This window comes from Cibotium barometz, chromosome 29 (genome assembly GCF_041138505.1).
Source record: "Cibotium barometz isolate CiBa-2024 chromosome 29, ASM4113850v1, whole genome shotgun sequence".
Taxonomy (NCBI): Eukaryota; Viridiplantae; Streptophyta; class Polypodiopsida; order Cyatheales; family Cibotiaceae; genus Cibotium; species Cibotium barometz.
This window is the reverse complement of record NC_141074.1, coordinates 26,468,762-26,484,284: the sequence shown is the minus strand read 5'-3', so window position 1 is coordinate 26,484,284 and position 15,523 is coordinate 26,468,762. Positions and strand designations below refer to the sequence as shown.

At 43.7% G+C, this 15,523-nt stretch overlaps 1 protein-coding gene and 1 pseudogene across 1 annotated transcript; one reads left to right on the top strand and one right to left on the bottom strand.

Annotated features, from left to right (window-relative positions):
- Positions 1–4,311: 4,311 nt before the first annotated feature.
- Positions 4,312–9,087, bottom strand: LOC147621988 (uncharacterized). The gene is made up of 6 exons (XM_086823017.1): positions 8,729–9,087; positions 6,822–8,052; positions 6,672–6,739; positions 6,088–6,579; positions 5,610–6,000; positions 4,312–5,507 (listed from the first exon to the last, which is right to left on the bottom strand). Exons 1-6 carry the CDS (start codon positions 8,777–8,779, stop codon positions 4,429–4,431), a joined length of 3,312 nt encoding a protein of 1,103 aa, XP_086679143.1. The 5' UTR covers positions 8,780–9,087; the 3' UTR covers positions 4,312–4,428.
- A 2,602-nt stretch (positions 9,088–11,689) lies between these two features.
- LOC147621987 (uncharacterized) lies at positions 11,690–13,661 on the top strand (annotated as a pseudogene).
- Positions 13,662–15,523: the final 1,862 nt, after the last annotated feature.

Sequence of the window (15,523 nt, the reverse complement as noted above, 5' to 3'; positions counted from 1 at the left end):
ATTCTATGTCACGTAAGTGCGTGGAGAATTTCCTCACCCGCTTCTTCGAGAAAATGGATATGTCAGCCATTCAATTATGTTTCTTTCCCGTTGTATGCAGGTGTGTGTGGTCACTTCATTGGTAAAGAATTTTGGCTATGCTTTTTTACATACCACTTGGCACTCAAATTTGTGCGCTTTTAATGGCTGGCTATTGTGTGCAATAGGAATCATTGGTCCCTCTTTACCCTGTATGTTAACAAGAACGAGGAGGTGCCCCTTTTAAAAGGGAACAAAAGCTATTTGTTATACATGGATTCATTGGGACTAATAAATCCAGAGGAGTGCTTGGATAGTTTGTTCATGTAAATTGAAATTCTCTTCCATGTTGGTTTTGTTCATGTATACTCATACAATGCATGACACATGACATGGTTCTGGTTTGGATTGATTACAGTGCTCTAAAATGCTTGGCACCGCATGTGGCTGATTCAACCCTTCAAGGTGCTTTGTTCAACCCCGAGACAGAGCTGAAACTAAAAATCGTTAAGGTGAAGGTGACGTTGATTTGTTGGTAGCAGCGAGTTGAATTTGTTATGAATGTTCTACATGCTGAATGTTGGTGTTACATGTGCATCATTTGGGGCAGGTACCGCAACAGGACAATAGCACAGATTGTGGCTTCTATGTGATGGCGTTTATGAGATACCTCATTGCTGGTATATTGCAAAACAATGTAGACAAGAATTGGGTAAGTGCTTGCTTCGTGTTACGTCTTTGCTGCTTCAAGAAGAACATGCAAGCTCATTTACGCTTACAGCTTTGCTTTTTTTCAGCTCACAGATCAGTGGTTTCAACATGAAGATGTATGCACGCTTAGGATGGAGCTTCACACATGGTGCATGAGTGTTTTGGAAGAACTGTGACACGTCTACTGTCTTGAGCAGCAGTGACATCCGAGCAAGAAGCATGTAGATGCAGGACCAGCCATGTGATTTTGGAGCACTGTAGGAGCGACAACCTCGCACCAGCGATGTGATTTTGGAGCAGTGTAACATGGCTTATCGGTGGGTGGCAAACTTATGACGCGAAGTCCTGCACGAGCGACAAGCATGTAGATGCTTTTTGGAGCAGCAACCTCTATTTTTGGCACCAGCTATGCGATTTTGAAGCGGTGTTTTTGGCTTGTCGTGGGCAACACACTTCTTATGAACATCTTTATAAACATATTTGGCATCTAAGGATGTTTTGTATCAGCCAATTCACATGAAATACATGATATTTTTTAGCTTCTCAATATAATTTGTTTTGGTTCCGATGTAAATTGTCTATCAACAAATATGCTTCCGTTGGTTCCTTTTTCAACTTTGCTATTTGGTGTTTAGTTTAGTTCCGCAACATGATGGTTCTTGTTGATGCTCTTGTACTGGAAGCTCTTCATGTTGAATTTGAATCAGATTCTCCGCTGCTCTAGATAAGCCCCATATCTTGGCCCAAGTAGCGAGAAGATCGAGTATAATGACACTCCAACATGCATTGTAAGGAGCCAAAGTGCTTCCACGTTTTGGATATGGTCTCTGTTTGTAGATTGTGTGGGACGTGTAAACTCTCAAGCTAGTCCTGGTGCACATAGAGAGAGAGAGAGAGAGAGAGAGAGAGAGAGAGAGAGATATAGAGAGAGATCTTGCTCTACCGATGCAGCCATAAAAGTATATGATGAGAGAGAGACAGAGAGAGAGAGAGAGAGAGAGAGAGATCTTGCTCTACCGATGCAGCCATAAAAGTATATGATCACTTTTTTACCTTCTAATATCAAGCTATTAGTAAAATGATCTTAATCTTTTTATAGTATTGAAAGTGTTCATAATTTGGGTGACAAAAAGATTAACATGTTCATTGCATTCAAACTATAAAGCTTGATTGAGAATTGTGCCTGGCTGGTCAAAAGTTGGAATCCCATCAGCAAGTTTAGCAGAAGGGAACGTCGTGTGCATGCACATGGACATGCTAATCCCTATGCTTATCCTTGATTTGCAGCAGCAGATAAAAGACTTGATTCTAGAGCTTCATTAGCTGTCATAGGCATGGAAGGTATTGTGGTGGACCAGGTCTCTGTCGGCCAGCAGATGGAACATTGACATGATGGGATACCACCGGAGATTATTGCTAGTATCACGTCGTTGCATATCCGGAAGACTAGATGCTCAGAGGCCTTTAAGGGTATTTGTTTATGACACTCAGTGTATTTGCAGTATATGGAGTGACATCGTTTATACTCTTTTGGCCACCTGGGCCCGTATACAGGGACATGGTGTCACGTGCACCCCGCACTTGGGTGGCATGGTGACATGACAGTTCCAGAAATTGCATGGTGACATGACAGGTCCAGAGAGCAATAGCAGCAACATCTAGCATGGCATCATCCAAGACATCAGGGCTCTTCTTTAAGGTAGATGGCATTTGTCTCAGATCTGACAAAACAGGGTATTGCAAAGCCCTGCTCAGCAGGCATTGTTCCGCTAAGGACCTGTTTGAACTTTGGAGCATCCTATTTTTTAGTGACTAGTCTAGGTATACATGCTTATTTTCAGCTCGGCAGGGAGGAAGTTATCTCAGGTCAAGGATATTTCAGCTTCATAATAAAGCTCCATACAATGAAAGGTGGGGGCCCCTCAGCGGGTATTGGGACCCAATGTTGTCTGGTTTTTACACACCACAGTATGCACAATCCAGCTATGTATGTATAATGCTTCCACATGTGACATTGTATCAGAGCAGAGGAAGCTATGTTGCATGAGAAATGAGTATCAAGGCTTCTGCGTGTGAAATTGTAGAGCAAGGCCATGTTGCACAAGACATTAGTATCAAAATATCAAAGCATTAGGTTCGCCCTAAGGCACATGAAAGCTAGGGTTCGTCCTAAGACATGCTAGAGCCATGGGCCGCCTGGAATACAGTTCATCCCAAGGCAGTTCGGAGCTAAGGTCAGCTCAAAGCAAGGGATCTTCTTCGGACAGTCAAGAGCAAAGGATATCAGTCAAGCTCAGTAACATTGGGTGCATCAACATTGGTATCAACAGATGTGTGTAGTCCAGTCAGTATCAAGAAGACGAAATTTTGTTGGAGAAGCATCATTGATGCCTTGATGGAGCTCCAGAGGTTGCAGATGAAAGGGATGGTACTTTGGACGCATTTTAACTAGTCTGCAGCAGTTGAGCAGCTTGAAGGTTGGTAACAGGTCATACAGCAGGCTGGCCAGGCTGATAAGCAGAAGGGTGCAGAAAATTGCCCTATTTAAAGGCCCTGCCTCTTCCCAGCCAAGGCATTAGATTTCCAGCCACCCAACATTAGCAAGAGCATCGGCATGGCATCAATCCAAGACATTAGCACTCTTCTTCAAGTTAGATGGACGCAGGCAAGTGTTTTGCCTGAGACCCCGAAAAAATAGGCTATTCTAGAGCCCTGCCTTGTACACAAACTCTGCACAGTCTTGTAACCCACTTGGAGTCGACATACGTATAGATGCTTAGGATGCTTACTAGGCCAAGTGTCAAGCATTGGACATTGCAAGTAGATAGCACACAGGCAAGACACCTAAGCCTGGCAGCTGGGAAGCCGTGTAGGGACAGATCTGGATGCATTTTGACTAGTCTGGAGGGTTGAGCAGCTGGTCGGGCAGCTGTAGGTTGGGTAACGTGTCATACAGCCGGCTGGCCATCCCCTACAATAGCATAACAACTGAACAGTTGGAACTACTACCTCTTGACATGTCAGTCATGAAATGAGTTGATGTGACAGATCAATACAGTGACCATGCGACATAATATGCAGGGAAAGCCACAACACTCATACGTTCATAGCTGATTATCAAAACTCCCTCTTCCATCCGCCCTCTCCCAACGAGAACCAGGCCTCCCGCTCTTGATCCCACCTGTTGCAAATAAACTGACTTCTGCTGCAGGGTCTCGTGGTACCAAAACCACCAGCTTTTGAAATAACTAATGTCTGTCTGTCAACCCAAGTAAAACTAAGTTCTAACCCACATTGTGTACCCATGCAAAAAGAATATACAGTTTTAAGAGCACACAAAAAAAGAGAGAAGCTCGGACAAGATTGCATGAATCTAGTCTTGCATTACATGCCCAAGGGCTGTATAAATCAGCTATGGTCAAAAAACATAACACAAATTGAGCGTCGTTTTCTTGACTGATCCATAATGAGCAGACACATATGGTTTTTGGAGCAGCAAGTTATATCAAGCTATACTGAACATGAATTCCCTTCACAGAAACAACATACATACAAATTTACAAAACATTGAGTCTCCAGCTGATCCAAAATAAGCATATACATTTGGTTTTTAGAGCAGCAGGTTATACCAAAATGGACAAAAAATCTCCTCACTCGTTCCAAAATGATATAATGTACAAGTTGAATACATCTGCATTATTAATATACAAGTATTATCCTTTGCTCGGATGCAAGGACCTTCTCGAGTACTGAACCATTAGATAAATGCATAGTGAAGTGCCTCTCCTCATCTTCAAGTGACCCATACATACATGAGATGAGTAGTCCCTTTTCAATGCAAAGGTTGTTGTAGAGGTTAACAGCTCGGTTAATAAGAGGAGCCTCTGAACCAACTGGGGCATGTCTACTTGAAAGGGGAAGGAGCGCGTGGCATGTATGGCACGAGTGACTTTGTATAGGATCAACTAGGAGAGTTTTACTACAGCAATGATGACAAAATATGCGAGGTCTCTTGTCAAACCGCACCCGACTCCTGCCACGTTGATGCTTACGTCTCAAGACCCCTGTCATACAAGCACGTTTTGTTGGAGGCGAGCAGGCTATCTCTTGATCACATACGGTTGTAGCTACTTCATGCGGTCTCCCGTGACCAAGCCGAGTAAGCGTAACATGAGCTTGGATTTGTTTGATGGACCCCCTCATTGGCAAATCAATCTCCTTTGGGATAATCAAAGCTGAAATATTATTCTGTGAGATGCTCAATTGCTGGAGTATTGCTTCTTTCAACTTGGTGTCACATGCTGATAGATTCTCTTCCAAAACATGTAGAACCCTTTTCATGTCTTGAATGCAGCAAGCTATCTGCTCATTGATGTTGACAACCTTGCACTCACCACTCTTTATGTTATCTGGCATGTCCTGCTCACTTAGCCCAACATCAATGTCCTCGTCCATTTGACTTAGAGAATGAAGACTATCAAGGACAGGGAAAATGGCATGTAGATGTGGAAAATGATGTTGAATTATTAGGCGGATTCCATAAAGATGCTTACAATCAGATCCCCAACTTGGACAATCGCAATAGTTGGACTGAACACTGACATGATACCATTGCGAAGATGAAGACATACTCAAGATTTTGAATAGCAAAGTGGACTCATCAATCACTTGAAGGGTGGACGAACTAGCCTCAAATCTTCTCAAGATTTCTTCACCTGCTGCTAATCTGGACGTATGACTCTTGCTTGATCCATGAATACTAAAACGTTGAGAATCAGCTGAAAAGTACGTAAAGCTGGTTAGTATCACGACACCTTTTCTTCATGAGTGTCAAGCAACAAAGGGGGGACAAGCCACAAGAGAAAAAAAGAGGTCATTACCTATTTCTTGTTTGTTCTTAAAGAACTCAAGTAGCGTTCCGCCGATGTAAGTGCCCGTTAGAGAATCCCCTGCAATAGCATGTAACAGAACTAGAATTGATCTATTTATCTTTGCATCAAGAAGAGTGTACTTGATGTATTGCCAGAGCCTCTCGACCAAGTTTGTTGTATCCACATTTCCATGTGAAAATAGACGCCCAAACTTTGGCCACCTTCTCCGCCACATGCATGTGGTGGCACACCATCCATTCGAGATGTATCGTTGAACATTGATATACGCTGAATATCTCTGCAAGAGCTCTTGGTATCTCTCTTCAAATGCCTCTTCACTTGCCATTTGCATTAGATTTGACAAGGAACTATACACATCATCTCGCTTCTCTTTTGGAACCTACACAGCCAAAATAAAATGAATATACATACCACCTGATAATGATATGCACAATAGAATGGATCTAGCTTTTAAAAGGTGACTTACTTGCGGTAGGAGGTTCTCTACCCATGCCTTCTTAACATGAAACCAGCATAGCAAGACATGGCATGCAATTTGGTGTCGTCTCCCTTCTTCATCTTGTGTCCAGCAATAGGGGTCTACATCAACAATCTTCATAATGGCTTCCAACTCTTGCTGGTTTTTGTCGATGATAATAGCCGTCGGACGAACTCCATGCAACCTTGTGAAGATCATCTTGAAGGTCAACTCCAAGGCTACACTTTCTTGGTTAGTGCCGATGTCATTAGTGCATAGCATGAGCCATATTGGAATACCCATGCCATTTTGGTTGGGCAAAACTGCAGCATACAGGGGCAAACCAAAGACATTTGTCTTGAATGTGCTATCTACTGCCCAAGTGTTGTGTCGTGAGAAACGAAGAGCAATTTGTAGCATCCACTCATCTTGAATGATGAGGACAAAGGGTCGTTTACTTTCATCAGAGGCTTGTGGGTTATAAGGTTGAACATAAAGAACCTACAAAGAAATCATGATGAATAAAGAGGCAAGAATAGGGGAAAGAGCTTCAAACATAAAGAACGTTGGCTGTAAGGTTGAACATAAAGAACCTTGTTCTGTTCTTGCAAACGAAGAGCCTCTCCAAACATCGCAGCCCAATCATTGTTTGTACATCTTCCTACAAGGATAGAGAGGCAGATTAGAAGTATAAAACAACCAAAAGTTACAAGGAGAATTGTTGGTAAAGCAAAGCAAAGTACCTTGTGTGCGCATTTGATATGACATCATTTGCACCTCTTTTGGTATCATGAAGAAGCGAAAGATTACACGATCTAATGGCAAGGCATTTTGTATGTGAAATCTTTCTTTTGATGTAGACATTTTTGCCACATGACGACATGTCCCTACGTCGAACAAGTCATCCATGCAACAAGCAATCACACGTGGGTGCACAGGCAAGTAATAGAGGTCAACACGTGAGCCTGGTATATGTCCCTCGTGAACATCATGAACTAGCATGGTCACCTTCTCTGTGTCATGAGAGTGCTGCAAGACCACCTTAAAGGGACACCCACACCTCTTGGACCTCCGCAATCTTCTCTTGTTAGCACCTCTCCGAGCAATACTTCCTGCCCTATGGCACATGTACTCTTGCACCCACTTGGATGGTCCATGCTTCTTTGTGGATCGAAGTAATACTAGCTTTGTTTGGTGCTTGATCATGATGTTGGTCAACTCTTGATTGACTTGAGACTTAGTTGTGACAATTGTTGATGCTGGAGCTATGGTCTTTTTGCTCGTAGGGGTCTGTTCCCCGACCTCAGTAAGCAGGCAGCCGCAAGCGATAATCCTATCTTTCACATAGTCAAGAGAAATTCCATGCCTCCTCTTGTCGGTGCACCATTCTGCCTTGATTGCATTGATAGTGGCATTCACACCATGATGAACACCATGCTCAAGAGGACGATGGGCTGCCATGACAATACGCTCCCAATCTTCAATGTATGCTATTTTCAATCCTGTTGATTTCGAACATAGGCAAAGGTGAAGCGGGCTGAAACAAAGCTCTTCTCTTATTCTTTTCCACCTCTTCAAATCCAACAAGTCTCTTGCATCGTGTGCTTTTAATGTTGGAAGCGTCACTGTGAGAGCTCCTCTAAGATCTTTCTCCATTAAGGAGAAGCTCTTCTCATCGAAAGAGAAAAAAAAGCTTGATGTATATGTAAATGGATCCAATGCCCCCCATGAATCAAGCCTAGGTGTACTCCATGAACTTGGAAAAACACCCTCATTATCATCTTGGAAGAGGTCACATACATCTGCGTCGTCACTTGATGTAGTGTCACTACTTGTTGTATTATCTAAATACTCATCCAATATGAACTGATTTGTGTCATTGGATGCATTCCAATCAGCCTCATTTGATGCATTCCAATTAGCCTGCCATGGCACCGCGAAGTCACTTGTGTCACTCGTTGGATTCCAATCAACCTGCTATTGAAGTCCAAGTTAGATAGGCAGAGAGAGGTAGGACATGTTCTTAAAACAAGTTTTTGCATCGTTTGCTAATTTTATTATGGCTATGAAAACAATGTAGGGCACTAGGAAGGGCAAACCTTTCTATAACTAATGCCACTTCAAAGGTAATGTCACCCTCCGCTCTACGAATGTCCACAAAGCCAATGACAAGCTATGGGGGGTCTGCTAGTCCTAGAAGCAATCAAACATTGGATGATGAATGAAGCGCTACGGCTAGAAGTATCCCCTACAAGGCTTTGCTCAAGACACAGTGTTGCAATCAATGTATGCATTTTTCCCTCCATGAGCGCTTCTTTCTTATCTGTTCTCGCAAAGATGAGGTGGTCTCTGTTTTAGATGGCTTGATTGACCCATGTTTTCAATATTCATTGAGCATCCATTTAGCTTCAATGCAAAAACCTCTTCAAAGAGAGAGAGAGAAAAGCTGATTTCAAGTGGCAAAATTGTGTGTGTGTGTGTGCGTGCATGCGCGCACGCATGCGTGGTTTAAATCCAGTGTGTGTGTGCATGGTTTAAATCCAAAATCAACCTAAGTAAGGGGCTCTTCACATAGAGAGAGAGAGAGAGAGAGAGAGAGAGAGAGAGAGCCTGTTGATTGGCAAGTGTGAGTTTTTGTGTGTGTGTGTACCTGGTTTAAATCTGGAATCAATCTGAGTGATTCCTGAGAAGAGCTTTCCATAGCCGTGGTGATTTTACAGAACACATGCAACACATGCTCTACGACGTCATCATACAAATTTGAAATTCTGCCCTTTTGCAAGCCACGCTGGAGAAGCCTGCCCTCCACGTCAAGCCAACGTGGCTATTGAGTTTATTTTAAATTTCGATTTGGGGCGCCAGCTCAGCCGAAACCCGAGTTCACCAGTTGCTACCCGAGTTCACTGCATCCGACGGCCCAGATTGAAGCCGCCAGCGTCCCCCCACTTTCCCACCCTCGATCCCAAATCTTTGGCTTCCCCAGTGTCCCGTGCCCTTTAGTGTTGAGGTTGGCCCTGGCCCTGTACAGCCTATGAAACAGGGTATTTAGAGCACTGCATGATTCTCAGGCCGGCAGTACAGTAAAGAAAAGGTAGTCACGACTCACGAACTGGTGACGAACAAGATGGATTTTACTATGTAGTACATTAGTCGCCTAAATCGATTTTACTATGGAGTACATTAGTCGCCTAAATCGATTTTACTCCAGGCAGCTTTTCTTGGTTTACGCCCCCCGTGCGCCCAGAGATAAGTTGAGCACGCTGACGGGGCCAGACGGGCTAAAGGACAGTGAGGCAGTGGGCAAGAGTCAAGACTCAAGACTCAAGACTTCACGTTGGCGTGCTCCCACAGAGTCAATTCCATTATTAACCAATATGCCCATTGCCTTCCATCTGTTCCATTCGCTGGATTCTGCACACCCATATAGTATATTCTTTACTAATCTACTCTCTCCCATAGTACATACTTAACTAATCTGCATTTAAGGCGTTTTTTTTAAATCTAAGGCTGTGTGCCCATTGGCACCACAGTGAAAACAGGCGGAAGGGAGGATGGTCAGAAATTGTCCTCGACTTACCTCTGTCAACGCCCCTTCCCCTGCTTCCCCTGATGCCACCCCGTTCCAGCAAGCCCCTAAAGCAGCTAGAGCCACCCCCCCTAAGAGGGCTTCCAAAGAATCCTGGCAGGATGCTTCTAAGACTAGGGCCAAATCTGTGAACAAGTTTGCCCTCCTTGCCTCTCTGCCGGAGTGGGTTGATTCGGAAGTTGATGAGTCTCTTCTCTTGGGCTCTGATGAAGAAGCAGAGATGGGCAAATCTCTGGAAGATCAGGTCAATGAAAATGATCAAACTGTAATGCGAGAAATGAACCCTAATGTGCTGGCGGGAGACACCTCTGCTTTAAAAGGCAAGGAAGCTCAGGTGGAGGAGGCTGGGCTGTCCACTCCTATGGAGATTCACAAAGATCACAAAAGACCTATGCAAGCTGCTTCACAAGCTTCGCCCATCAGAGTTCAGTCCAAGAAATCCAACAAGAAGTCCCATAAATGAGGATTACCTCGTGGAACATCAAGGGGCTTTCAGACCCCATCAAAGCCAGGAAGTTGAAACAGTGGTTCCGCTCTAACCAATCTGAGATAATAGCTCTCCAGGAGGTCAAAACCATTGGCATCGATCTATCTAACCGTCTTAAGGAGGTCTCTGAGAATCATAGATGGTTCTCTTCGTCGCATTCTAGAGGCTCTGGAGGTGCTGTCCTGGGTGTACCTGCTAATTGGGATGTCTCCCTTAACTCGGTTGTTGGGGGTTCTAACTAGATTTCAGCCAAGATAGATAAACCAGTTAAGTTTCAGATTTACTCTGTCTATGCAGGGGGTGCTGCTGCTGCTGACAGAGCCAATTTGTGGAGTGAGCTTAGTGCAATGGATGGACCAGTAGTCATTGTAGGAGATTTCAACATGGTAGAGTCCATAGCGGATAGATACAAAGGCCTGGGACAAATAATCAAAGGTCTAGAGAAAGAGAGGTGGGACCAAGTCAAAGAGCTCTTTTCTTTGTGGGATGTAGGTGAGGAAGCTGAGTTCACTTGGCAAAATTACTCCTCTGGCGATAATGCCAGGAAGGCAAGACTAGACAGATGCTACATCTCCTCGGATCTAGCCAACTTATACTCCAGAGTCAAGTCCAAACCTAAATTCTCCTCCTGTTTGTCGGATCATTATCCTCTAGTAGTCACCTTGGATGACAAAGCCACTAAAGTTAGAAATTCATGGTTTCACACTGACGCTTCCCTCTTCCATCTTAAGGTGGTGCAAAATGAACTCAAGAAGATCTGGGTGAGAGCATTCAGCAAAGCTCACTCCCCTGCCGCAGCCTGGTCTCAAGCTCTGAGGGAGTCACAAAAAGCTCTCATTGGTTTTAGGAAAGAGGTGACTATCATTAGGAGGAAAAGGAGAGAATCTATCTATCTCCAGCTTATGGAACTTGAAGCCAAGAGCAATGCTGCAGCTGAGGAACAAGAAGTGATCACAAAGCTAAGGGCCCATATTAGATCTGAAGAGGAACTAGCCTTCAAGCATGCCACGGTGTTCTTTAGAGAGTGGTGGGCTGGAAAGATAGACCGCTCGTCTAAAGAAATGTTCAAGATACAAAGGAAAAAACAAGTGAGGGATCTTGTACCCCTACTATCCACAGATGATGGCACGGCTAGGACTGAGGAAGAAAACTGTGTGCTAGTCCGTAATCACTTTCAAAAGCTCTTTAGGTCACCTGAAGAGCCCAGTGAGCTGAAGGCTAAAGCACGTGACACTGTCTGGGAGGCTAGATATAAGGTCATCTCTGCAGAGCTGGCAAGGCAACTTGATGTACCTATTTCAATCTCAGAAATTAAGATGGCCATAGAGTGTCTGAAACCTAACAAAACTCCTGGATTGGATGGTATGCCTGGTGAGTTCTTCCTTGCATTTAAAGATTGGATTGCCCCTTTCATTCAGAAGGTCTGGGAAGAATTGGTGAAGTACTCTGCCCTGCCCACTATTATTAATACGGGAGTGATAAAACTTATCCACAAACGTGGTCCTAAGGATCTCCTTGAGAATTGGAGGCCTCTGACTATGCTGAACTCTGTATACAAAGTGCTCGCCAAAGTGATAAATCACATCTCAGTTGAGCAGAAAGGGTTCATACGTGGAAGAAGACTTATTGAAGCTGTAATCTCAATTTGGGAAGGAGTAGAGTATGCTCAGGAGAAAGGTATAGACTTTATTTTTGCCAAAGTTGATTTTGACAAAGCATATGACAGGCTGGAGTGGAGTTTTGTATTACTCAGTCTGGAGAAGATGGGGTTTGGCCCGAGCTTGATCCAGTTTGTTAAGACCCTTTTTGGCAACGCTTCAGCTAGAGTGGCACTTAACAACTCAATGTCAGATGTTTTCCCCCTGGCCAGGTCGGTCAGATAGGGCTGTCCTCTTGCTCCTCTACTGTTTGTGATAGCTGTGGATAGCTTGAATTGTATGGTGCAAAGATCCCAGAGACTGGGGCTAATCCAAGGCATTCCCTTTCCGAGCTCAAATGGTTTGCGGATGACACCAACGCCTTGCTCATCACTGATTAGAATTCTCTCCTGACCTTCTGGACGGTGTTGGACACCTTCTGTCAAGCTTCTGGCTCAAGGGTTAATCATACAAAAACCGGCGTGTTCTCTGTAGAAGGAAATCTCCCTTTGTGGTTGACTCAGCAGGGCTGTCACAGCATTAGGGCTGGTGAAATCTTTCGGTTACTGGGCATTCCTATGGGCTTCGGGGTTACCCTGAAACAAAGGTGGGACTGGGTAGTTGAAAAATTCAGGGGTAAGCTGAATAGATGGGTGGGTATGCAGCTTTCGTTAGCAAGCAGAGTGTTGGTAATTAATCATTTCTTAGTTGCTTACGTCCTTTTCTTCCTTACCTGTTGGAGACCCCCAGACTCCCATCTAAAGGAAATTGAAAAGTTGTGTAGGAACTTTCTTTGGTCAGGAGACCCTTTCAGGAGAGGAGCTGCCAAAGTTAAATGGGAGTTCTGCTGCCTTCCCAGGGACAAAGTGGGTTTGGGGGTAGTAGATATTCTTGCTAGGGCTGACCGTCTTGCTGTTAAGGCTATTATTAGAGCTGTCTCTAACCCTGAGAAATATTCTTCCCGTTTGCTATTCAGGAACTCTGACCAATTCTCCTTGGAAAACTTCTCAGGATGGAAGGATTTGCCTTGGATTACCATCTTGATAGGTCATGAATCTGTCAAACCTAAAGGTTCTGATCTGCTTCGCTGTTTATGGAAAGCCTGGAACAAATATTGTGACAAAGTAGGAGTTGTGTGGGAAAGCAGACACAGTTTCGCTATCAGAGCCTCCGACTCGCCGTGGTTTCCTCTTAGTCCAGTGCCTCCGGTGTCCAGCATCTCAATACGTACTGCACTACGTATTCACAAAAAAGGAATCAAAGTTTGGGCTGACGTGTGGCACCTTCCCTCCCATAGGTGGATGACTAATGATGAGCTGCTGTTAAAATTCTCTCTCCTCCCATGGGAAGTGAGGCTGGTGCAAGAACGTATCAGCATCTTTCCTGAAGAAGTGGCCTGGCAGATTTCAGTCTCCGAGCCCATCTCCCTCAAAGGTCTATGTTGGAGAGGAGGCACAGCGTTCTATCACCCCCCCGTGTCCCAATTGCTCTATCTACCCCTGTTCATGTGATTCTCGATAAAAGATGGGCAGTCCTCTATGATAGACGCCAATGGAACTTCAAATTCAGCTCACTTTGGTCTAAAGAGATTCAGCCTAAGAAATCTGTGTTAATGTGGTTGATTATGCATAAAGCCATCTGGACAGGTGACAAATGTAGGAAATGTGGAATCTCAGATGGGATTTGTGTTAGATGTAAACTTTGCATCGAAGATATTGGGCATCTATTCAGAAATTGTCAGAGATCTGTTGACATACTATCTCCGATTTGGGCTACTCTGGGTTGCCTTCCATCTGCAAAACAACTCCTTCTTGGGGACTCGGTTGGGGTGGTCTCTCGTTGCTGGGCCGGAGTTAGAGCTGAATTCCTCTAGCTAATTTGGAAAGATAGATGTGCGACTGCTTTTGAGGTTGCTTACCAGATTCCAAATCTGAGAATGTTGTTTGCTGAATTTCATGTGCAGATCCATGACATCCACCTGGTTCAGATGAAATTATATACCACACAAGATGCAGTACTTGGAGAACCCTCATTGCAATCAAGTAATCCGTCACAAGCTCAGCAATGTGCACTTCAAATGAAGAAGGAGGAGGCCTTTCGCTTTTTATATACTTTGCAATCCAGAATTGAAGATATGAGATAATGAGTTTTGTAATTATTATTTGTGTTGGGCTGTTTCCCAGCCAGACTGTGTAAATTCTGTCTCTCTTAATTAATTCTTGCGCTTGTTGGTTTTAAAAAAAAAATCTAAGACTGTGTGTTTGATTAGAGCCCCATCGTGGCCGTCCCAGCCACTGTTAGAAATATTTTTTTTTTTGGATCTTTGTGCTAGTGCGCGTGTATGCTTTTTCATGCCATCGTCAATAGCTAGCAGGTTTTGAACCCAGCACCTCATGCATGGGACTTCAACACCTTATCGATACGCTGTGTCTTCATTTGTCATAAATAAACTTTTTTTTTGAACGAGTGAAAAAAAGGATGACCTTCATGCTCAACTTACTTTTATTGGAAAAATACACAGGATACATAGGTTAATCAATTTTATAACTAAAATTGTGAAATTTTTTATCTTTAAATTCAAGGCTGGGCAAAATTACAACCGGTTTCTCTCGATTTGAGCCGTCAAAATTACACTAAAGGACGGTTTTTTTCTGACACCGGTCCCACCAAGGCCCAGTACAGATAATAACAAAAAATTGATATGCTCGATAATTTTTCGCTAGACTTGTGAAGTCTTCTAAAAGACTAACAACAAGCAAGTTGCATTTATTTCCACCTAAACTTATTATCATAATTGAGATGTCCCTTACAAGTGTATTTTAAAGACACTAGAACTTGACCCACATGCTTGTCGCCTGCGCACTGTCCTCTTGGTACTACACTATTGCCATGTGACACATGGTTAGAGAGTAGCTCTCAGACCTACCACATGGTAGACATAGGAAATCAATCTTACTTTCTCGCATTATCGAGTGGACAGCCCGCCTACAATACTTCCATGTGGTAGCTCTTCTCCTCTCGTACTACCACAGGAACCCCTAGGCTGTGCTCTCCTCCTCCCATGTGGTAGAAGGGAGAGCATGTAAGTCATGGACACACACATAGAAAAAAAACTCAATAATCACCTCAAAATAATGTTTCAATTATACTATGTACCAACTTGTGAGCTTATATTCGAATGTAAGTGACCATGTGTGAATACACTCATAGTGTGAGATATGCATATGTTTTGATGCGATAAACACCACTATGAATATGAATGTGTACATGTGTGTAGGTTCACACATCTCTCTCTCTCTCGTCTGATCCATTTGGAGTGACAAGTCATTAATATTTCCTCAAAGATTGCATAATGAATTGGATTATCCATCCCTCACCAACCTCACTTCCCTCATCTTCTTTTTACATAGTTCATGCGGTTTATTTCGGGGGATACTCTGTCTCTGATACATTTACGTGTGATAATGAGACTATAAGTCAATAGCGTCTAAACACACCGATAGTTATCTTCCCCGCCAGGACCTACCCCCCAACCCAAGGTAGCTAGGTGAGGAAGTAAGGTCAACCCTTGTTCATACATAGGTTTTTCCGAAATGAAATGAGCCACTTCAAATAGATTCATAGCTCCGGCCCAAAATACAATCAAACCAACATGAGCCACGTGGGCACCAAGTAATTTACCAGATAGATTGATGAGTCGGGCGTTACCGACCCTCTCTCTCTCTCTCTCTCTCT